Source organism: Callorhinus ursinus, unplaced genomic scaffold, assembly GCF_003265705.2.
Source record: "Callorhinus ursinus isolate GAN/ISIS: 27379988/994484 unplaced genomic scaffold, GSC_fseal_2.0 scaffold25, whole genome shotgun sequence".
Lineage (NCBI taxonomy): Eukaryota > Metazoa > Chordata > Mammalia > Carnivora > Otariidae > Callorhinus > Callorhinus ursinus.
The window spans coordinates 19569453-19594895 of record NW_027397087.1 but is presented as its reverse complement, the minus strand read 5'-3'; the positions used below and the strand labels follow the sequence as shown (position 1 = coordinate 19594895).

The 25443-nt window shown below is 37.7% G+C and overlaps 1 protein-coding gene across 4 annotated transcripts in view; it reads left to right on the top strand.

The window, feature by feature from the left end:
- Positions 1 to 25443, top strand: part of WDR72 (WD repeat domain 72) — a 223193-nt gene that overhangs the window by 125837 nt on the left and 71913 nt on the right. For 3 of the 4 annotated variants that reach the window (XM_073877025.1, XM_073877026.1, XM_073877027.1), the window contains 4 exons: positions 5333 to 6150; positions 8753 to 8844; positions 12797 to 12876; positions 18403 to 18604. In XM_073877025.1, coding sequence (XP_073733126.1) covers positions 5333 to 6150; positions 8753 to 8844; positions 12797 to 12876; positions 18403 to 18604 — 1192 coding nt within the window. Of the gene's footprint in view, positions 1 to 5332; positions 8845 to 12796; positions 12877 to 18402; positions 18605 to 25443 lie in introns of those variants that run through there. The other variant, XM_073877029.1, reaches the window with a different exon arrangement.

Below are 25443 nucleotides of genomic sequence, written 5' to 3'. Positions count from 1 at the left end.
GATTTTATATCCTGCCACTTTACTGAATTCCTGTATGAGTTCTAGCAGTTTTGAGGTGGAGTCTTTTGGGTTTTCCACATTAAGTATCATATTATCTGCAAAGAGTGAGAGTTTGACTTCTTCTTTGCCGATTCAGATGCCTTTGATTTCTTTTTGTTGTCTGAATCCTGTGGCTAGGACTTCCAGTACTATGTTGAACAGCAGTGGTGATAGTGGACATCCCTGCCGCGTTCCTGACCTTAGGGGGAAAGCTCTCAGTTTTTCCCCATTGAGAATGATATTTGCTATGGGTTTTTCATAGATGGCTTTTATGATGCTGAGGTATATACCCTCTATTTCTATACTCTGAAGAGTTTTGATCAAGAAAGGATGCTGTACTTTGTCACATGCTTTTTCTGCATCTATTGAGAGGATCATATGGTTCTTGTTCTTTCTTTTATTAATGTATTGTATCACGTTGATTGATTTGCAGATGTTGAACCAAACTTGCAGCTCAGGGATGAATCCCACTTGGTCATGGTGAATAATCCTTTTAATGTACTGTTGGATCCTATTGGCTAGTATTTTGGTGAGAATTTTTGCATCCATGTTCATAAAGGATATTGGTCTGCAATTCTCCTTTTTGATGGGGTCTTTGTCTGGTTTTGGGATCAAAGTAATGGTGGCCTCATAAAATGAGTCTGGAAGTTTTCCTTCCATTTGTAATTTTTGGAACATTTTCAGAAGAATAGGTATTAATTCTTCTTGAAATGTTTGGTAGAATTCCCCTGGGAAGCTATGTGGCCCTGGGCTTTTGTTTGTTGGGTGATTTTTGATGACTGCTTCTATTTCCTTAGTGGTTATGTATCTGTTCAAGTTTTCTATTTCTTCCTGGTTCAGTTTTGGTAGTTGATACATCTCTAGGAATGCATCCATTTCTTCCAGGTTATCTAATTTGCTGGCATAGAGTTGCTCATAATTGTTTATATTTCTTTGGTGTTGGTTGTGATCTCTCCTCTTTCATTCATGATTTTATTTATTTGGGTCATTTCTCTTTTCTTTTTGATAAGTCTGGCCAGGGGTTTATCAATGTTGTTAATTCTTTCAAAGAACCAGCTCCTAGTTTCGTTGATCTGTTCTACTATTCTTTTGATTTCTATTTCATTGATTTCTGCTCTGATCTTTATTATTTCTCTTCTCCTGCCGGGTTTAGGCTTTATTTGCTGTTCTTTCTCCAGCTCCTTTAGGTGTAGGGTTAGGTTGTGTATTTGAGGCCTTTCTTGTTTCTTGAGAAAGGCTTGTATTGCTATATACTTTCCTCTCAGGACTGCTTTTGCTGCATCCCAAAGATTTTGGACACTTGTGTTTTCATTTTCTTTGGTTTCCATGAACTTTTTAAATTCTTCTTTAATTTCCTGGTTGACCCATTCATTCTCTAGTAGGATGCTCTTTAGCCCCCATGTATTTGAGTTCTTTCCGACTTTCCTCTTGTGATTGAGTTCTAGTTTCAAAGCACTGTGGTCTGAAAATATGCAGGGAATGATCCCATTCTTTTGGTTCTGGTTGAGACATGATTTGTGACCTAGGATGTGATCTATTCTGGAGAATGTTCCATGGGCATTAGAGAAGAATGTGTATTCTGTTGCTTTGTGATGGAATGTTCTGAATATGTCTGTGAAGTCCATTTGGTCCAGTGTGTCATTTAAAGTCTTTATTTCCTCGTTGATCTCTTGCTTAGATGATCTGTCCATTTCAGTCAGGGGGGTGTTAAAGTCCCCCACTATTATTGTATTGTTGTCGATGTGTTTCTTTGCTTTTGTTATTAATTGGCTAATATAATTGGCTGCTCCCATGTTAGGCACAGAGATATTTACAATTGTTAGATCTTCTTGTTGGATAGACCCTTTAAGTATGATAATAGTGTCCTTTCTCATCTCTTATTATAGTCTTTGGTTTAAAATCTAATTTGTCTGATATAAGGATTGCCACCCCAGCTTTCTTTTGGTGTCCATTAGCATGGAAATTGTTTTCCACCCCTCATTTTCAATGTGGGGGTGTCTTTGGGTCTAAAATGAGTCTCTGGCAGACAGCATATTGATGGGTCTTGATTTTTTATCCAATCTGATAGCCTGTGTCTTTTGATTGGGGCATTAGCCCATTTACATTTAGGGTAACTATTGAAAGATATGAATTTAGTGCTATTGTATTGCCTGTAAGGTGACTGTTACTGTATATTGTCTGTCTTCCTTTCTGGTCTATGTTGCTTTTAGGCTCTCTCTTTGCTTAGAGGACCCCTTTTAATATTTCTTGTAGGGCTGGTTTCGTGTTTGCAAATTCCTTTAGTTTTTGTTTGTCCTGGAAGCTTTTTATCTCTCCTTCTATTTTCAATGACAGCCGAGCTGGATATAGTATTCTTGGCTGCATATTTTTCTCGTTTAGTGCTCTGCATATATCATGCCCGTCCTTTCTGGCCGGCCAGGTCTCTGTGGATAGGTCTGTTGCCAGTCTAATGTTTCTACCATTGTAGGTTACAGATCTCTTCTCCTGAGCTGCTTTCAGGATTTTCTCTTTGTCTCTGAGACACATAAGTTTTACTATTAGATGTGGGGGTGTTGACCTATTTTTGTTGATTTGAGGGGAGTTCTCTGTGCCTCTGGATTTTGATGCCTGTTTCCTTCCCCAAATTAGGGAATTTCTCTGCTATAATTTGCTCCAATATACTTTTCTGCCCCTCTCTCTCATTCTTCTTCTGGGATCCCAATTATTCTAATATTGTTTCGTCTTACAGTATCACTTATCTCTCGAATTCTACCCTCATGATCCAGTAGTTGTTTCTCTTTTTCTCAGCTTCTTTATCTTCCATCATTTGGTCTTCTATATCACTAATTCTCTCTTCTGCCTCATTTATTCTAGCAGTTAGAGCCTCCATTTTTTATTGCACCTCATTAATGGCCTTTTTGATTTCAGCTTGGATAGATTTTAGTTCTTTTATTTCTCCAGAAACAGTTTCTCTAATAACTCCCATGCTTTTTTCAAGCCTGGCTAGTATTTTAAAGATACTCTAGTTCCAACATCTTACTAATGTCTGTATTGATTAGGTCCCTGGCAGTCGGTACTGCCTCTTGTTCTTTTTTTTGAGGTGATTTTTTTCTGTCTCGTCCTTTTGTCCAGAGGACAACAGATGAATGTGAGAACAAAATGCTAACAGGGTAACAATGTCCCCAGAAAAATATACACTAAACAAATCACAAGAGACCTAAAACTGGGGGAAAGAAAGGGAAAGAAAGAAAAAAGAAAAAAGAAAAAAGAAAAAGAAAAAGATAAACAAACAAACAAACAAAAAAACAGAATATGATCAAATATGATCAGGCTGGTGCATAGATCAGTGCCACACACTAGATTTTGGGCATATTTTGGTCTGTTAGAAGAAAGTGCCTCCCAAAATTTTAAAGAAAGAAAAACTTATATATGTACAAAAATAAGGGTAAGTACGATGAAGGGATGGAATATGACTGTAAAGATGAAAATTATAAAAGATTTTATAAAAGGAATTGATAAGAAAAGAAGTTGGTTGAAAAAAGAAAGAAGGGGATTTAAAAAAAAAAAGGGGGGAGATCAGGCAGGAGACTAGAACAAAGCCATACCCTAGAGATTTAGGGTATATTTTGGTCTGTTAGAAGAAGCTGTATCCCAAAATTTTAAAGAGAGAACAACTTATATATATGTACCAAAAATAAGGTTAACTTCTATGAAGGGATAGAATATGATTCTAAAAATGAAAAATAAAAAAGATTTTTTAAAAGAGGGATTGATAACATGTTGGTTGAAAAGGGGAAAAAGAAAAAGAAAAAAAGAAAATTAAAAAAATTAACTTTGAAAGACAAAAGAATCATGGGAAAAAGGCCACGAATTCTATGTGCAGTGTTCCCCCAGTGCTGGAGTTCTGCCGTTCTCATTGATCAGTAAATTTGGTCTTGGCTGGCTGTTCTTTTTTTTTTTTTTTTAAGATTTTTTTATGCTGATCTTCTGGGGGAGGGGCCGTTGCCGTGGTTCCCAGATGTCTTTGCCGGAGGCAGAATTGCCCACCCTTGCCAGTCCCGGTTAAGTAATCTGCTCAGGTTTGCTCTCGGGAGCTTTGGTTCCCTGCAAGCTTTCCATACAGCTTTGGAGGATAAGGGTGAAAATGGTGGCCTCCCAATCTCCGCCCTGCTGGAGCCGAGAACTCTGGGCCCCACTCCTCAGTGCGCCCCCAGAGAAAAGCAGTCACACTCCTGTCTCCCCCGTCTCTGGCCACATTCCGTGCTCACCTGGCCTGTGACCGAGCGTTTGTATCTCTGGCACCCGACCCCGTGTGGAGTCTCCAAACCCAGCAGATCCCTGCGGTGCTTTCCCCTGCCACTCCTCCCTGGGGAGGAAGGGGAGTCTCCCTGGATCTGCCGCTTGTTGGGTCGCTGCTGGAAGAGCAGCAGCCCAACTGTGCCATGGATCATGGTTTATTGCAACCCCGAGCTGAGAGCTCGTTCCTTGGCTCCATCTCTGCAGCCAGCTTCCTCGCTCTGATACCTGGGAGCTCTGCCGCACTCAGGCACCCCCGGTCTTCCTGTGACCCCGAGGGTCCTGAGACCACACTGTCCCGTGAGGTTTCCACCCCCCGCTTAGCCACTGGAGCAACGTCCTTCAGTGGAGCCGACTTCTAAAAGTTCCGATTTTGTGCTCCGCCGCTCTATCACTTGCCAGAAGTGGCCGACGGAGGCCCCCTCCCCCGCCGTCTGTCTACTCGAATATTGCCTCCGATTCACTTCTCCGCACGTCTTACCTTCCAGAAAGTGGTCACATTTCTGTTCAGAGAGTTGCTGCTGTTCTTTTCTTTGATCCCCTGTTGAGTTCGTAGGTGTTCAGAATGGTTTGATCCCTATCCAGCTGAATTCCTGGGACTAGATGAAATTTAGGTCTCCTACTCCTCCGCCATCTTGTTCCTCCCTCCCTCCTTAATTTTCAAACCTGCTTTTTTCCCTTTGTATGCCTTCATGGCTATGTTGATAGGAAGATATGAAATCATATATGAAAAGACATTAATCTGATGCTATCTTACTTCATAGGCCAAATTCATATTTTTTAAAGGAAAAATAAAAGTTTTAGGAAGGAAAAAATAATTTTTAAGGAATATTGAAATATAGAATGTTTAATTTAGAGGGAAGTTTTTATAGCAGACAAAATAATTGAAATAACTTGCCTTTAATTGTACTTCTACTTAATACTTTCATTTTATGCCATTTTAATATGGAACTTTTAATAAAATCACTTAAAAAATAAGAACCCTGACACATAATTTTTTTTTTTTAATCTCCTTTAGGTTGCTGATGCCAAGTCTTTCTCAGGACCTTTTAGTGTCTTGCCTGTGAAGACAAAATGGAGTAACGTTGGTTTTCATATCCTTCTGTTTGATCTGGAAAATCTTGTTGAACTTTTGCTGCCAACTCCAATCTGTGATGTTGACCCTTCCAATTCATTCTATGGTAGTGAGATCCTGAGAAGAGCCAAAAGCACAGTGGAGAAGAAAACGTTGACGCTGAAAAGAAATAAAACTGCCTGTGGTTCTCTCTCAGCAGAGGTGCAAGCCAAGCCTGTTGGTGAAAACCCAGCCCAAGGAGATAATGCTGTCAAATTCTTAGAAGAAAGTGATGGCATTAAAAGGCAGAAGAAAACAAAGAACTCCAAAAAGAGGCACCCTAAGCCATCAAGAAAAGTGGATGCCAGCATCACAATAGACGCAGCTAAATTGTTCCTATCTTGCTTTTTGCCATGGGGTGTGGATAAAGAATTAGATAATCTCTGCATTAAGCATCTCAATATTTTAAAGCTTCAGGGTTCTGTTTCCTTAGGACTTGCCGCAAATGAAGATTGCTTCTCGTTGATGCTGCCGGGGTGGGATGAATGCAATGCTGAAATGAAAACAGACTATTCAAAAGTTAATTTATTTTCCAAAAAAGTTTTGGACTTGTCAAATAAATACACGTCCACGCTTCCAAATCAGGTTGGGATGCTGAGAGGACTGGAGAATAATTGTGATTCTTTGCACGAGTCAAACACTATAGTTTATTTATTGAGCAGACTATTTGTAGTTAATAAGTTAGTTAACATGCCTTTAGAGTTTGCATGTGGAACTGACAGGTAAGACATGCATAAGGATTTTGACTACTGTTATTTGGGACATTAAAAAAACTATCATTATTTGCTATATTTGGCTTTCTACCCTCGCTCCCTCCTCTCCTTCCTTTCTTTCTTCCTTTTTTCAAATGAAGAGTAAGCATGCAACAGCTCCTTCAGCTCAAAACACATGTAAGAAAAACTTCCTCTTAATTCTTTGGGATCAGAGGATAATTTGGGCAATAAATCTATATATTTTAAAATTTATTCATTCAACAAATATCCACTACTCTCATGTGTCAGGAAAATCATAGTGCTGGGAGCTGAATGATTTAATAGATAGGTAGACTGAGAGATAGATGATAGATTGACTCATACACACCTTGAAATCCATTTTACTTGGTGTGAATTAAATATGAACAAAAAACATTTAAGTAAATGCCAATGATAATGTATTTCATATATCATCGGAAAAAGTTTTACACTTTCATACCTCAAATCCCCCCATTTGGTTTATACTTTGGCATATTAAACTAGAGGTGGCAATCAGTAATTCATTTACAAAAAGTACAGTTTAGTAAAAATAGCTATTGTTTTTTGAATGTTTAATATCTATTAGTCACCATGTAAGTACTTTACTTACATGATTTCATTTAATATGCAAGGCTAGCATATAGGTACTATTATTTTGCTCTTTGTAAAGATGAGGATATTGAGACTTATGGAGAGAAATTATCAACTCCAAGATTAATTCATCTCCTTAGAGGCTGATTCAAAGCTGAGCACCAGTCTAATTCCAGAGCCTGATTCATTACCAACCTTAACTCTGTGTGTTTACCTTCTTCCACTGCTAAAATTCAGTCTGATGTTAGAGGATTGAATTCACGCACTTACTGCATATGTCCTTAGCACTAGCCTACAGAGGAAATAGAAATAAATTTCTCATTTGGGTAGGAACTAATTCAGATGATAAAAATAATGCACATGAAATAAATAGAAAACACTGAAAGTAGGGTAAAGGAATGAGGAAAAATCTTTGTACTATAAGTAAGTATTTTGGTTTTCAGAGTAAAGAGAATAATTAGCGTGAGATGAAGTCATCGGGATGCTTTTACAGAAGAGACATTATTTGCACTGCCCATACATGGTGGTAAACGGTCCTTGACATTTCTGTTATGTGATAGGAGCTCAGTTCCAGGCACTGTATGGTCAGCACAGTTCTTGCCCTCAGGGGGCCTACAGTTTGGTAGCAAGTCTACATGGATTATTTAGGACTCGATGTTATGCTTCCTTACATTATAATGCTTCTGTACTACAGCTATACTACAAGGTTTCCCATTTTCTGTTCTGTGGCCCTAATACAGAGGAATGGACTGGTAAAATTTTGTGGTTTGTTTACTTAATTTTCCTCTCTTTGTGTGTGTGTGTGTGTGTGTGTGTATATATATATATACATACATATACACACATTTAAGTTTCATATAGGCTTCTTTTACTTTTCTTTCTATGACTAAGAAAATTATAAAGCACTGAAAGCATGATACACAAAAAATGCAGTCAGCCTGGAGCCTGAAAACCTGGGAATAAATCCTGGTTTTGTTGTTTAACTAGGCACACGTAGCTTTGGACAAGTCACTTAGCCCCTCTGAGCCTTGGTTTCATTTAGAAAATGAGGTGGGTGGGATAGGTGACCGCTAAGATTTCCTCAAATTCTTAAAAACTTGGGCTGCTAGCAAATTATATCTTCCTAATCATGATCCCACAGATCCAGTGAGGGACTTCGTTACTGTTTGATGGAGGTTTTCATTCTGAGTTCGCCCCTCATGGGGCGTACAGAACATAGAGGGTGTGTCTGGTGCATGGAGGGGGGATTATGGGCTTTCAGCCTGCCTTCCACTACTTAGGCCTTAAAATTGCTGCCATACATTAGTTAATTCTTTACAAAATTCTTCATTAAAACAAATTATTGAAGGAGTTGTCAGGATTAGAGACTGCTTCCCAAAGTCAGTCACTTCAACGTTGATCTGCTGTCAGACTGCGTGTCATTTTTTAGGAAATCAAAATAAATGTGTATTGGATTTGTCACACCAAATCCTTCCAACAGATTTGGCCATTTCACTGACATTTCACTGTGATTGTGAAGGTTGAGAAATCCTTGTGGGCTTAACAACTGGGCGCATAACGTAACTGCATTTTAAGGAAAGAGCCATCTGCCTATGAGAATATCCCTGAACAGTATCTAAAAGTTGCTATGACTGAATCACTGGCCTGCCTTCCTCAGGTCCTTACAGTACCTGGGGAGAACTCTGGCAGATGTCAACATATTAGGATTCAAAAATATTGCATTAACCACAAATTACATGACCTAATATAGTGGGACTGCTCTTGGAAAAGTGAGTCACAAAATAATTCTGGCAAACTAAGAGTCAAAACGGGGATTAAGGTTTTAGGTAGGAACAAAGTGGGGAAATTTACCAAAGAGATTAATGTTCGACACGATTGCTAAAAATAATCTGTGTTCAATTCCCAAAATTTTTTGAAGTGGTCATGCACTCAAATCTTCAATTTATTTCTAAAAATACTTTTCATATATCTTTAATGATATCCTCTGTTTCTTCTCCCACAGGTCTTTCAAAATGGAATCTGTGCACAGCAAGGCAAAAAGTTCTGGGAATGAGATTTTGACTATTTCAAGCTTGTATGGTTACTTACGAAATGGTAAAGGACTTACAGATATGTCTGATTTTTTTTCCTTTATGAAATAGAATAACTAGCCTGTCTATAACTGAATCGCATGCTATAGTTTAGAAGGAGCAGTGTTTGCATTTATTATTTGATTTAGTCTGCATTTCACATGGGTATACTTTTGTATTCTGTCTGTATTTGAAATATACATGATTTTTTATTAAAATTAATAATGTTACAAGACATAATGTGATGAATTTCATCAAATGATCTTTGAAATGCCTGAAAGTCTGAAAATTTTCAGCAAAAGAAATATTTGGATATTAAATTAAGGTCACCTGTGATTTATGGGGAAGTTTATTACATCAGTATCTTTATTACCAAATAAATGATTATTATATGAGAGAATTTTATAGCTTTTTCAGAAGGTTATATACTGATCCTTGAATTCTTCTGCGTAATCGTCTTGGTGTTTAGATTTTCTTTTGATGCCAAATAGCTAATTTATCCTCAAAACCTGCTTCTCTAAATATTTGACATCTCAGTAAGTGGCAAATCTGCCCTTCTAGTTGTTCAGGCCAAGAACTTTGGTGTCATTTTGACCCTCCCCTTTTTTGTGTACCCCACACCCAATCTTTTAGTAGATATATTGGTTCTCCCTTCAGAATGTATCCCGGATTCTGACTGTTTCTCTCTACCCACAGGACTGCCCCCCAGAGTCTTCATCCCTTCTTGCCTCCCAACCACCCTTCCACTCCTAACACTCCTTCCCATACTCTATTCGAAGTTAAGCAGCCAGAATGACCTATTGGAAACGAAGTCAGAACATTATGCTGCTGCTTAAAACCTTTCAGCAGCTCCTGTTCCACTCTGAATAAAAGCCACAGTCCTTAGGAGAGCGTACAAGGCCCAGTATAACCTGGCTGTTCTGCTTCTGTCATTACACGCATACCGCCCCCCCCATCTGACCTCATCTCCTTGTACTTACTTACCCCTTGCTTCGAGTGGTCCAGCTACACAGGACGTTTTACTCTGACCCAAACATGACGGGCAGTTCTTAGGGCCTTCTGCTGCCTGGAATGCTCTTTCCTCAGATCGCAGAACCGAACCTGCTGCCTCCCACCTCCACCTTACATCCTTCGTGCTTGCTCAGATGCCATTTTATCAAGGAAGGTGTCCTCCTTTCTCCCCAGCACACTCTATCCCACTCCCTGTTTTACTGTTTTCCATAATTCTTTTTACTCTCTGATGTAATATATATCTTTCTTTTTTTCATTTGCCATCTACGTCCTGCAACTGAAATGTAAGCTCTGTGGCGGTTATTTTTTTATGACAGTTTTATTTACTGCTTCATCCCCAGTTCCCAGAACAAAGCCTTCAAGGAATTAAGCAAATACCTTTGGATTCATGCGTGAATAGTAAATAGAATGATGGCTTTGGAAATAGATGGCTGAGGTTTAAGATCTAGTTCTGCCACTTAACTACCTGTGCAGCTGTGGGCATGTCTTTTACTCCTTCAAAAAGCTGTCTTTACTACACTTGTAAAATGGGAATAAGACTCTAGACTTGGTGAAGTTCTGCAGTATACCATCGATACATTGAGATGCCCTGAACAATGGTACATAGGGGCCTTCTCAAGGCTACTGAAAAGAATATTTGGAATATTTTAAAGTGAGAGTTTATTAATAGCTTCCAATTTTTGAGTGTCTAGTATATTCAAAGAATTATGCTAATGGCTTTACACATATTCTTTCAATATAGAAACAACCTCGCACAGTAGGAGGGACTATCTTTGTTTTACCCTTGGGAAAATTGGAGCTCAGGGAAGTTAGGTGACTCACTCGGAGGCAAAGAGCTGTTGAGCAGAGGGGCCAGGATTCCAGGCCAGCTCTGTCTGGTCCCAAGCCACTTGCTCTTTGCATTACATCAACACACTTCTCAGGATTACAACTAGTGTCCCCTCCAAATGGTCCCAGTCTGGGTTGCCTGCCTTCTCCTTAAATAGTAGCCCTTATTAGGGCATTCATCCTTGTTTTCATTTTTTATAACATTAAGAAAAGGATTAGTGTTTAAAGCATAATATAAGTGGTTTCTGCAGAGATGGAGAGGGTTGCTAACCAGAGCCACGGAGGCTCCCGCTTTTCCTCTGGCCACCCCAACCAAAGTAGCAGGAGCAACTGGTGTTATTACTGAATAGTCCCTCCCATGTTTAGAGGTGGCATTTATAGCGTTTAGGATTCATGGAGATCCTAAACATGGTTTTGTGTTTTAGTAGTTGGAAGATGGTAGGTGAAAGGAAAGGAGGGGTTCGTTTTATGCTATTAATTCTGTAAAGTCAAAGCCTGAATAAAGGAATACTCTGAGGTGCTCATTCTAAAGGGTTGACAGGAACCAATACCCACTTCTGTCAGCAAAAATGGTGACTCAGTGATATTGGTCGGCCTGGGCTGTTTTCCTTTTATCTTTCCCCGTGATGTTGCAATTAATTCTTTAGTTCACTGACAGTGCCAAGAAAAGTTGGCTCTCATTTCTACTTCATATTAAAATTTTAACATCACATTAAAGTGCACCGTGAAGTAGCCCATGATGCCAGTAAGTAGTTAAAGTTGAGACCAATACTTAGCTTTGATGTAAAGTCACAAGGTCATCAGAATGAGAGAGCAGGGGCAGGAGAGAGATCAAAAGAAAATTTTCTCTTACGTGCTGCGCTCATGAAGAAATGGAAAATATGACTTCAAAATCATAGTGCTCTATCATAGTTAAATGTTTTATGCACTGATCTTGGTCATTTCAAATTCACATCATATGTTCCATCAGGGAAAAATAGCGATATTAATAATGAGTCAGAAGTTTCATATATATCCCTTTAATATTCTCAGTTCCCATTATGTTTAATACTTTCTATCACATTTCCCTTGACCACTAATGTGATATATAAAAATATATATATAACAAAATATTTATAAAATATATGTTTGTACATATATACACAAATAGACAATATCTATTAATATATAAAATGGTGATTCAATGAAAAGCATACTGGATTGATACTAACTTAAAGAGTTGATGCCAGAATTTCAAACACATATTAATACATTAATTTAAATAATGATTAATTTTCTCTCCAATGCAAGCCATCATCATTTTTCCTTATCTCACTCCCACGATCTGGCACCAAGATAATATACTTTAGCCATCAGAAAGCCTTAATTGATCAATTTTTCATTTGGATGATAATATGTACATTTTCAATTAATGAAAAGGCACTTATTAAGTGCTTTTTTGTGTAGGGGGCTGCTGGACACTCTATGGATCAATTTAAATAAACCAAGCCCTGGCTCACTCTTAAAAATTTCACACTGAACATTAAGGCAAATAGATAGAAAGGACATTCAAAAGGGCAAACTTAAAAGAAACAATACATAACAAAATGAGTCAAATTAAAACATAAGTGCTATATCTATTGATCAGAGTAGTATAGCCGGGTAAGGACAAATCAGAGGAAGTCTTTTATATGATTTCTGTATGATAGATGCTGATTCATGGCAAGGTAGTATGTCAGGATCTATTTGCATGAGGAAGGAATTGTAAAATTTGGCAATCTGTTTTGAGTGGGAACATTATTCATTGCAGTCTGTTGGTAAAAGTTACAAAGATGGGTTTAGGGTATAAAGATGAATTTGATTTGATGTGAATATGTATTCATATAATTGTCAGACATACATATAAATTAATAAATGGTTCTTGACTCTGGTTATACACGAAAGTCATCTGAGGTACTTTTATAAAGTATTAATGCCTGCCCTCCCCTCCCCCTGGGACCTATTAAATCAGAATCTTTGAAAGCTTGAACCCAGACATTGGTGTTTGTGGAAAAAAATGCTCCCCAGGTGACTCTAACATGCAGCCAGGGTTGGGGATCATTGGGTTACATCCATGTTTTAATACTCTTGAGATACAAATGTGTTCTCTGTATTTCTAGGTAAGAATGACTCCCATATACCCGACGCTGACGTTTCACTTTGGAAGCTCATTTCTTGTTGGAGAGACCACTCTGTGCAGGTATGACATAGTGCATGTTCTTGAAGTTACTGGAAGAGTTCCCTGCTGTTCCTTTCTATTCTGTGAGTGGCTCATGCATATTCCCCTTAACCTGAGAGTACCCGTAAATGGCTAATATTTCCTCCCCAGTCATTTCATTTACCAGGACTAATGCAGAGACCAGTAATGAGGGGAGAAGTGGAAATGACATATGCAAGGATGCATAGGCTAGGTGGGGTGAATAGAAGGCCTGAGGAGGGGTTGTTCCTATTGTTACAGGTACCTTATTGCCTATTAAGGTTTCGGTTTGTGGCAGAATTGTCTATTCTTTGATTTCAAAATGTGCCATGACATAAAAGTCCCTAGGCTTGGGAATTTGGTATGTGGACTTAGGAATCATTTCTCTATCTTAAGAGTACCTCATCTGTAAGCTGTTTGAGAGAACGGGTTTCTTCAAGGCCCAATTTAAGTCCTTCTCTCTCTTTTAAGGCTTTTGTGGATCCTGAAAGCTTACCGGGTAGCTTTGTACATTGTACAGTAAATATCTGTGCATTGATTAGATGAATATTTATTGGGACTTAATTCTTCTTCATGAGCTTAATAATGTCAAATGTGCAAGACAAATATAGCAGTAATTCCAATTACAAATGCTTATTCTTAGTTATAGGAAAACAAAGAAAGTTAACTCAGAACACATTGTGGGGTTGACAGCACAAAACCAAATAAACACAGTTGGAATGGCTATTGAAACTTGTTACCATGGCCTGCAAGTTTCTACATGATTTGCCACTAGCCTAACCTCTTCATTCATCATTCTCCCCCCTGCTCTAACTAGCCACACAGACCTTTTTATTTCCAAAATACACAACGCTTATTCCTACCTCAGGACCTCACTGTTCTCTTGGGTTGGAATTCTAATTTTTCCATTCATCGTTTGGGTATTTACTCAAAAGCCAACTCCTCTACGAAGTCTTCCCTGATTACCTACCTCATGTTGTCACCACACCCTCCCCCACCCTATACCTCCAGTCACCATGGCAGTACACAGTTTATTTTCTTTGTTGCAGTTGCTTTTAATGGAAATGCTTCCATTTGCTTTTTTGCTTGCTTATCTTCTGTCTTCTTGCTGTCATAGAAGCTTCCTGAGAGCAGGGACTTGGTCCGCCTCACTCACCTCTCAATCAACAATGCCCAGAAAGGCAGTAGTCACAACAGCCTGTCAATAAATATTTAACGAATGAATGAATAGCCATGCAAAAAGCCTCTTTGACAATCAGATAAACATTAGTATATGTTGACTTTACCGGCGTGTTAGCAATCATACCAGTGTGTTAGCAATCATCCTGTAAGAGTCGCTATTAAAGGTAAGATTTTTCTCCCCCCAGTAGCCTAAGAATTCCTCAACAAGGGGTAAAAATCCTGAAGGAAAAGAATTCAACAGAAAATTTATCCTGTTTTTGCTCTAACTAAAGATCTTTTGTAATTGCTCATTTGGCCTTCAAATAAACTTTAATGTGGTTTGGACATGTCTGGACTAATGGACCTTTAAGGTTCTATGATTCTATGACCTTGTGTAAAAGTCCGGCAGGGCAACAAATGTTACCAGAGCATTGATTACTCACTTTATAGGAAGTCTAAGCTTCAGAGTTCTCTCAGCTCTGCCACTAACCTGATGAATAGCTCTGGAAGATAGGTGTGACTTGTTGATTATTTTCCTCACGTGTAAAATGGGAATGATAATTCCTGGGTCCTTTGGGAGCAACAGAGGCTCTTGCAGGTATTCATTAACCAATCCTCAAATTCCTTATAAAGCTGTTCATTTGAGCGGTTAGTCAAATCATGTTAAGTCGCATCTACTTTTGAATGTATTTTAGTTGGTAATGGAATGCTTCTGTCAAACAGCAAAACCCTACCTCAGAAATTGAAGGGGGGGGTAAGAATATGTTAATTTTGCAGATGAATGAGTTTGTCTGGAGTTTTGTGTGTTTGGCATGTGTTATATGAGTTTTGTGTCTAATGGCATGAAATACCAACAGAGAAATAAATGCTGGAAAAGCAAAGTAAGGTTTTGGGGTTGCTAATTTGCATGTTTCCGAAGCTTCACTAAAGTTCTCTGGATTTTATAATCTAACACCAGTGGGTGAAATCATGACATCCAGGCCTCCAGGGACAAGTATTGCTTTTCCAGGAGATGCTGCAAAGACATGAAAAGTCAGTGTGAACCCAGTGTTGAGAAAATGCTTTTGTCCTGGAAAATCTGGACATTGGAACCACAAGCAGGCCACAGGGGCTCTCATGAGTCTTCATAATGCTCTGTGCTATTTTACAGAACTTTGCTATGTCAAGGTTTTAGTAGAAAACCATTAAAATTTTTAGCTTGCCTATGGCATAGTAATACTTCTAGTAATAAGTATATGGCCCAGATTTGTGGCTGTCTCTTTCCAGCCAATGGATTTGTAAATCTTCACTTAAATCTCTGCACATTCCCTCATAAGAGTGTAATGCTTTGCACATCTGTCTTTTCAAAGAAAATTATTTCTATACATTTGGAAGGCAGCTTTACAGCTGTAGTGCTTTCAATTCTAGCTCATTATTAAATTCAAAAAGTTATACAATATATGGTCTAAAAATTTTATATTTTGTTGGGGAAAATTCTATCCCTACTAACTAGCTGCAAAATTTATCTACTATATTTATATACTAGAGAGATTTAAGTATTGATAGAAATTATCAATAAATTCTACTTTCTACACATTATATGTTATATTTTTAAGTACAGAATCTCTTTCAATTCCATTAGCATTTATTTAGTACCCACTGTATACAGATACTGGTATAACATTATTACATGCTTATAAGATGTACCATCTGTCTGTGGATTAGAGCCATGCTGAGTATTGATTTCATACTGAGCACAAAGTGTGGGTTTGAGTTTGTTTCTAATTGGGTGTATGCCATTCAGTATTCGCTTTTAAGTTGTGTGACTGAGTATCCTATCCATTATGGTTAATATGTTTTATTCCGTTATTTCTGCTTCCTCTTGTTTTTCAATGATACTCATATTATTTACTCCTATAATGTACATTGATAGTGACAATGTCAAAAAGCCCCAAAATTCAATAGTTAAAAAATGTGGTCATGATACATAAATCTAATAATTAGAAATGTTCAATGAAATTGCATACATCCCCATATATTTTTAGGAAAGAATATTGACCCAAGGTGTTATCCAGTGGTATAGAACATTGTAATCTAAATTACAACTGTAGATGCTCCTCAGAGGTGGTAATAATCCCAGTGTGAGAAGGCAGACACAATCCCATGGGAACATATGGCCAAACTGCCCATTTTGAAGGACAGACCACAGTCTGGATGTATTACAGGTCTGCAGATAACCTCCAGTATCCTCCTGATTTATAGGTAGGGACACCAGCAAGTTCCATATAGGCTTCTGTGATTGAAAGCTCTCATCCTAGTCTCACTCAGCATCACGGACTTTGTTTTATGGGAGGACATGAAGTCCCAGAGTAGTACATGACTTTGCAAAAGTTGCCTTTGTGATAACTGTACAGTTGGATCAGAAACTTGGGTTTTCTCATTTCTGATTCAGAGCTCTTTCTACCATATCGTCCTCATCTTGGAAGCAGTGCTGTCAAATAAAATGTGTGACAAAATTAAAACAAAGTAAATTCAGTGATGGAAAATTGTTCATGAATAATTAATACAGTTTGTCCCATCATATGATATACATAATAAGCATGGTTCACTTATTACAATATAGAATGGTATATGTTAGTAAATATATCTAATAGTTAATACATATCTCATCACATGGTAGATATTATTAATAGGCATGATTCACCAGTATCATCATATGTAGAGCTATATGTTAGAACCATGGTTTGCAATAGCTGTTACAATGTTGGGTATCTCATCATACGACATGCATGAGTAAGCATCACGTACCTACCTGTATTGTGACAGGAAGTACTGCAGTGTTGGTAGACTTGGTAGGTAATAGTAAAATCACATCCTTCATTAGCCTGTTGTCACAACCTAACCAAGTATTTGAGTGTGAGCATTTGAGTGGACAAGAACAAGGGGATGGTCATGGGTAGCTTCCTATATTTAAAAGTCAAGCACCTGGCTCCTTCTGCCCTGGCAGGCAGTTCGGTGAGCATCTGCCTTCAACATAAGCTAAGCTCTCTGAGTGTCCCTGGAGCCTGAAGTTTGCACACACTACCATGGCACATAGAAGAAACTGAATAAATATTTAGGTGAATATTTTTCTGCTTTTGGCATCAGCATCTCTAGATCAGTTGGTGTTGACCCACCCAAAGCCCTAGCTGAAGGCATCCTATGGGTAGACTGGTGATAATGCAGACGGGACAGTGGCAGTGGTGGAACATGAGTCCTCTTGACATAGGACAGTCTTTTGAGGGGAAGAGGAGTAGGCATTGGGGTGTGGCTCTAGAAGTGTCCCAAGTTCACCTAGATCGGTGGTGTTTTTCCTCTTCTCTCACTGACTCGGCTCTTAGCTTTCTTTGAATTCTACGTAACTATGGGGTCTTGCCTTATATCTTTCTAGGAAGACACTAAGGTACGTTGTCACTGGCCTTTTACTAAGGGATGGGGATATAGAACCTTGGAAGGACATATACTACAAAGGACATAGAATCAGGGGTCCAAGGGCCTGTCCACCATATCTATGGGATGTCCTGTCCCAGGTTCTTCATTTAAAAAATGAAGATACTGAATTAGATGTCTGTGACAAGCATTCCCCTCCCCCTCTTCCCAATCACAGATCCTTGACTGGACATGTACAATAATTGGAAGGCAAGCTTTGTAATATTTTTAAACTGTGTAAAACCATATACACATACACACAATTTAGTGAGATTTATTATTAAAATCTTGACTTTAACTTTCTGTATTAAACCTGAGTTTAAATCAAGTGTTTTTAGCTAAATAGTGCTTTAGAGCTAGACATTATTTGAGGAGCTAAACTTGTCTTTAAGAGCAATACGATATCTTCAAATTCATTTTCTTTATTCTCTGGTGGAAATGAAAGTATCTTAGGTGAAAGAATTGAGAACTCCTTTCAACTTCCTTTTAGAATCTCTTGCGTTAGCAAAAGAACAACATGATGGTTTGGGTTCCAGTGCTCAGTATCTGCATTTCAGATGTTTCAGATGCTAATTCTAGTGGAATTTTCACATTGTGAAACCTATTTAAGTCAAAATTCCAGGCTCTCAGCTTGATGTAAGACCCCAAACATTTGGGGCGCCTGGGTGGCTCAGTCGGTTAAGCGACTGCCTTCGGCTCAGGTCATGATTCTGGAGTCCCGGGATTGAGTCCCACATGGGGCTCCCTGCTCAGCAGGGAGTCTGCTTCTCCCTCTAACCATTCCCCCTCTCATGTGCTCTCTCTCTCTCTCTCTCATTCTCGCTCTGTCAAATAAATAATTAAATAAAATCTTAAAAAAAAAGACCCCAAACATTTGTAATAATCCTAAAAAAAAAAAAAGATTTAAAAAAACTTTTATAGGTAACTGAAGCAATACAAGCTGTTCTCTTGGCGGAAGTTCAACAGCACATGAAGACGTTGAGTAAGACATCAGTCAACAGTCAAACAGTGTCCATGACGGAGGACATCCGCTGTGAGATGAGGCAGATCCTGCAGAAGATGGAATGGACCCACGGGGAGGAGATAGAGTTACAGTGTACTACAGACACCTGGACTCTGCAAAGTAAGTGTAAATTTATTGGCATGCACTTTCATCAGAACTTTTTCTACTACTTAGAGTACGTTCAGAATATGAGTTCATAATATATCATTTCTGCAAAAACTGAGCCAAGTGCCCTGTTTCTGACCTATTCTGCTATCAGTTTCTTCTTATAATTCTCAAGTTTCTGAAAAACCTTCTAAATTCTGTCATAATCAATAAATATGTTCCAGAACAAAAATCTATATCATTTATAAAAATATTTTTAAATTAAGTGATTAAAAATGAAAATAAGATTAACAGTAATAGCTTAATGAGATATTTTAAGAATACCTTGATAATGATGGGTCCTAAATTTCTTTCCATTTGATACCTTGATGATAGCCATGTGCTAGATTTTTTTTTCTTTCCTAAAAATAAGAAATGTAGTAGAAACTAAAATTAAACTGATTTATAGGTGGACCACTTGATTTTATAACAAATAAAATTTTATCTTTGTAACTTCATAACGATAATGTTTATGGTTCATGGCTAGTAAGTGAATCTCAATTTCTGCTGTAAAATGTTATCTGATTTTTCAGCCCATTAGCTGTGACTTAAAAAAATAAATAAAAAGTAAAAAAGAAGTAAGTACAAATTTGGTTTTCAACCTCACTAGTAAGCTTTTGATGAACAAGTTAATTTATGAATAAATATATATTTTCCTCAGGGAAACATGTTATAAATTTACATGTTCCAGGTTGCTAAAAATTATTAGGTATTTCTTTTAGCTCTCAGAAAGATTTTCTTTTTATTTATTTGGGATTCAGAAAAATGTTGCTATATTTAAAATGTCAAATCCTAGAACAGGTGTCATTCTTAAAGATCTGTTATATTTATTTCTTATTATTTTTACAAGATTACTGATTGGACAGCATTATGTAGTGAGAGAGGATACGTAGCGGGGAAAGGCTTCTTCAATGAAGGCCAAGGATCAAAATAGATAGAATATTTCCTAATGGCAAGACAGTCACTGAGGATGGTAAATTCAATAAGCAACTTGATAAAGCTCAATGGCAATTTCAAGTCATTTATTTGTCTGTTGTCCAGAAATTAGCGTTAATTACCTGGTAAATTCACCTGCTTGAAGGAGCTCCTTTTTGATCATATCACATAGTTGTAGTTGTATTACACCTTTCAAGCAAGAAGAGAAAAATTCCTTTTTAGATGAATTTTCAGTGAGTGCATGTGGGTTCTTGATTCATTCGGCGAGGCACCCATAGTGTCATTAATATATTTCTTCTAGCTCCCCAAGGACAGCTAATGTCACTCATCATGTGTTAACTGTCATTAGGTGGCATTTATATGCTTTATCCTGAAGCTTGAACATCTACCTTAGCCTTTGGCCCATAGCCTTCTTTTCTGGGTGAGAAATTCATGGTGGGTTATCAAGGTGACACTTTTGATAAGTTTTGCTATCACATGGCTTGCCCATTATTTGAAGTTCACCAGATTGAGTCCTGTTCTGGTTCCCAGCTAATTCTCGGGTATAAGAAATATACTGTGGAATTTGGTCTTACTAGGATTAAGACAGCTGGATTTTAAGTTAGATATTAACTATCTTTGGATCATTACTGAATGACCCTTTGCCAGTGTTAAAAAAAAATAAGGTTAATTTGTGATAACAGTTAGAATACAGAAATATTAAGGTTACTTTATATTTTGGTGGATGAAATTTAGACTATTTTATTTAAATGAAATGAAACATTCACAAAATACTGAGCACATATGTTCGTGGGAAATACTGCCTGTAGGAAAACACTAACTGCAATTGCAATTACATGGAAACACATAACATGCATTGAAAGGAAAATTGCTGAGCAATATTATGTTGGAAATTAACATTGCCTTCCTTTCCCTCTTTTTGGAAAAAAAGCAAAAAAGCCAAACAAACAAATTATTTTTTAAACTATTCAGAGAAACTTAGTAAAATTACAGGAAAAGTTTCAGACCTTTATTAAGTGGCAGGGACTGCATTACTTATTGGATTTTAAAAAAATAAATAAGTAAAAAGCCATTTTATTTATTTCAAATGTCCTCATTCAAAGGTTAAGGGGATGGTATAGGTACTATTCGCCAGGTTAGATTATTCCTAGGCAGATTTACTTAGATCCAGTGTCACAGCAACCTATTACCAAATATTCTTATGATAAATGGTTTATGTTATTTTCAGGTCCTTGCTCATTTGTCCCTCTGTGAGCGCCTCTCCACCTTTTCCCCCCATAATTTCCTTTATTCTTTCTTGATTTCCTAGTGTCTTTTTTTTTTAAGATTGTATTTATTTATTCATTTGAGAGAGAGCACATGCGTGGGTGCTTACCGCACAGGGCAGGGCAGGGAGTGGGGAGGGACGGGGGAGAGAAAGAATCTCAAGCAGACTCCCTGCTGAGCCAGGAGCCCAGTGAGGAGCTGGATCTCATGACCCTGAGATCATGACCTGACCCAAAATCAAAAGTCAGAAGCTTAACCCACTGAGCCACCCAGGTGCCCCTTGGTTTCTTAGTTTCTTAATGCATCTTATTTGTAAATCATTTGGAAAGTAACAGATGATGGCTTTATTATGCTTGGATACTCATAAGCTTCTTTAATGTCAGAATGGAGTACATTTGGTTTATTAGCATTATAGTAATATGGCAATAATAGATTATAAGGAAAAATAATAACAATTATCGTGCTCTTAATACACCCCAACACTATGCTAAGTATTTTATGAATGTTATATCACTTTTTCCTTTAATTCTCACATAATTCACATGAACCCTGACTCTCTTCCCAACATTTGAGTCATTTGTGTAAACAATTTTAGTTTTTAAATGTCCCTGTTCATGGAAATGAAGTTTCAGAGAAGCACCGAAAAGAACTACTCTCTGAAAAAGAGATTCCCATGGTGCTACCTAGGCTTATCCTGAGAAATTGCCTGTGTACATTTTTGACGTACTAATTATGTATCTTTCTCAGACACATTAAAATAAATAATATTTTTTAAAAAGTCTATCCCTGTGCCAGCTATCTTCAATGCCACTAGTGGTGTATTATCTTTACTTTGAGATCTTGTTTCCATTATTATCCCATTTTTCAAAAATGGGTAAAGTGAGGCTTAAAAGAGTTGATGTACCTTGTCTAGAGTCACAAAATTAATAAAAACAGGGAGGCAAACCCAGACATTCTCTTAATTGCTGTGTTCTAATCCAGTAAACTACATTTTCCATACTGGCAGCATGAAGGAAATTTGCTCTAAATCAGCATGATCTGAAAAATTGAATAAAGTATCGAGTGGTTTTCTTAGATTTTTATTCTCCTCTCATAAATCATACTTTCTATTACCAAAGAAAATGCAGAGTGTTCAATCATTGCCATCTCCCCCCTTATAATAAAGAAAATCACCAGGTTTCTTGAACTATTTGAACATGAGATGCATCTGTAAAGCAGTGGAAATCAAGTGAAGTGAAAATTGAAGTATAATGTGTATTTGAACTTTATAATTTTGTATCTTATTTTATTTTCAGTGTTTTCACTTGTTACATTTCACAGCATGTATTTTATTTGCGGTCTTAGTATTTGTGTGTCAGTATTTTATGGGAGAGCGCTGGATTTTTATAACAGTTACATTGCTCTCTTCGTCTGTTTAATAAGAAATTGTAGAATTAACATTCACATTTGAAGCTAAGATTCATTGCTTGAAAAAACAGCAGTGGTTTCTGTTATTAAAATGCATTTGAAAGTTATTTCCCTTTATTTTTTTTGAATGTTATTTGGATCAGTTTAAACAAGTGCTCTAAATTTTTCCACTAAATATATTGGTTGAAATAGAAATGGAGGCTTTGTAGATAAAACTGTCACTTTGAAATTATTAGCTGAATTTAAATTCACGTTAAACTGTGTAGTTGTGAAGATGATGCATCAAATGTGGGTGTTGCAAATAATCTTTATTACATCCATCGTTTTCAAAGACTTATCTACAAAACTAAACAATGAAAATGTGCTCTTTATTTAAGTAAAACCATGCATTTGTGGAAAATAAAGGAAATAAACATCCATTCAACAGAAAAGTTTTCTGGTCCTGGTGCCCATTGGCAGGACTGCATCAGGACAGGCTTCCTCTTCCTGTTGAATTTCTCAGAAGGAAATCTGTCTGGTTGTGGAAAAAATTTGAAACAGTTGACCACCTCACAGGGAAACGTTCTTGACTGTCTTTATTTATAGTAAATGCATCTTCCACCCTCTGTGAGCTCTCCAGGCTAAATGAGAAGGTCAATGCATTCCTCTTTATGGAAGCAGAAAAATAATGGGAGACATATCACTGAAGGCCTTGAGTGTCATAGTAAGGTTTTAGGCTTTCTCTCTGAGCAAGATAGAAAACCATTTGAGCAAACAACTGGCACATATTTTAATGGGATCATGTTGCCTGCAGTTCAGAGGCCAAGGATAGACACAAGGAGACCAGTTGGGAGGTCATTATCCTAACCCACATGATGGCAGCTTGGAACAAATATGGTGGTTTGGATGGAGAAGTGATCAGATTCTGAATGTATTTTGAAGGTGCAACTTATAGTATTTGCTGATGGATTAGATATGGATGAATAAGATAATGAAAATCTATGCTTCTATTTTTTCAAACAAAAATATTTGATACATGGGCTGACCCTGGTACCATGACTTGATTCCTATGTCATGTCGTGCAATGTCATTCGCATATGGTATTCCAGGATTGCTGAAGGAAGACTAGAAAACCCCCTTTACAGAAGGTTGTCCATGCTGTGTTCAGTTTCTTTTTTTTTTTTAAGATTTTATTTATTTATTCATGAGAGACAGAGAGAGAGAGAGAGAGAGAGAGGCAGAGGGAGAAGCAGGCTCCCAAGGAGCAGGGAGCCTGATGCGGGACCCGATCCCAGGACTCCAGGATCATGACCTGAGCTGAAGGCAGACGCTTAACCATCTGAGCCACCCAGGCGCCCTGCTGTGTTCAGTTTCAAGTGTCCCTGCCTAGATGACCTACAGCTTTTCTTTTCTAGTATTAACTAAACTAATCCTCAGAAAATGGACAAGGATTTCTTGCCAAGAAACCATGGGTTGAAGGTAATACTAGTAATGCAAGCTTAAGCAAATAAGATGTAAGTGGCATTGCCAAACTTATCTTAAGTTACATCAGGAGGTGTGCGCGTGTATGTGTTTGTGTATTAATGACTTCTTTTTGAAATTTCTGTTTTTGTATATATTTTATAATGGGCCTAATGTTGATATACTAATAGCATGTATATTGTTCATAAACAAGCATATACATATGTATTATATGTTATATATATATTACATATATATATATGTAAAATACCTGCTTCAGAGGACCTTCCTGTTATTTTCTGCAAGAAAGTATACCAACCATAGCCCTTGGGTGGATTAAGCTAAGAGGACAGATGTGATAAGCTTTTGGTTATTCAGGGTAGGTAACTTTATATTCTCCATGGCACACTGTGCTGTCTCGAGGACTTTGAATAAATCTTATGCATCTCTCCTCTATATTACTCCTCTATGCCTACTGGTCCAAGAGTTGGGGGTGCCACAGGGAATTAATTGGAAATCTCCAGTTGAAGACACAAGCTAGCATCGGGGTAACCATGAAGTGTGTCAGACGCCAGAGAAGAGGCTGCAGGAGCACATCAGAGAGGCACCTAACCCAATCTTTGAGGTCATAAAGTCTTCTTAGGAAAAAAGATGCCTAATCCAAGACATCAAAGATGAACATGATTTAGCCAAACAAAAAGTTGGAGTGGGAGAAGGTAACTGTTGGCTAAGAGTACTAAAGCCACCTATGCCTTTTTCTTCCTCCCAAGAATCATTTGATTAATACATGTATGAATGAGGAAACTGGACATTAGAGAGAAACACATAGGCCTTGAATTTCTTCTCCGGAAAACATCTGTGTCCTTTTTGAATCTCATTGCTCCAATGCCTTCATTTCCTAAGCTTCAGCCTTCCAGAATAAGGACAGTAATCATGACAAGAAAACAGCTAACACTGATATGGCTTAGTATGTGTTGTTGTTTTTTTCTTAAAGATTGTATTTGTAAGAGAGAGAGGGAGAGAGCACAAGGAGGGGGAGGGGGAGAAGGACACACAGACGCCCACCAAACAGGCTCCATCCCAGGACCCTGAGATCGGGACCTGAGTTGAAGTCTGATGCTTAACTGACTGAGCCACCCAGGTGCCCCAGGCTTAGTATATTCTAAGTGCTTCAAATACTTCAAATTATTTGATCCAGGCAACAATTCCATGGGGATAAGTAGCATTTTTATACCCATTTCCCAGATGAGAAAAGAGATACGAAGACGTTAAGTACCTTGCCCAAGGTCTCCATACCAACAAACAGCAGAACCAGTTGTCAAAAACAGGCAGTCTAGCTTCAGAGTTTGGGTTCTTTATCCCTAGCTGACATTGCCTCCCACTTAAACACAGTTCTCCTTCCTTGTCTCTAAATTTAGCAAATATTTACCAAGTGCTTCCTGTATGACAGTTATAGAAATAGGCATTACCCAGGTTGGGGGTCACAAAGCAGCAAAAACCTGGATATTTGGCAAAACAACAGGGGAAAGATTCTCATGAAGAAATTAACCAGAAAATATCAAATACCTAATTTCTACTAACATTTGGGTGTGTCACTATAAGCTATTCCACTAAAGATGTACTTAATACTAAAGTCTTTTATTTGTAATATAAATTTATATAAATATAAGTTTTAGTGGTTAAAAAACAGAAGGTTTTACACCTGGGAACTAGAAATGCCAACTGGTAAGTGCTAGAAATAAAAAAGATTTGGCGTATACAGGGGC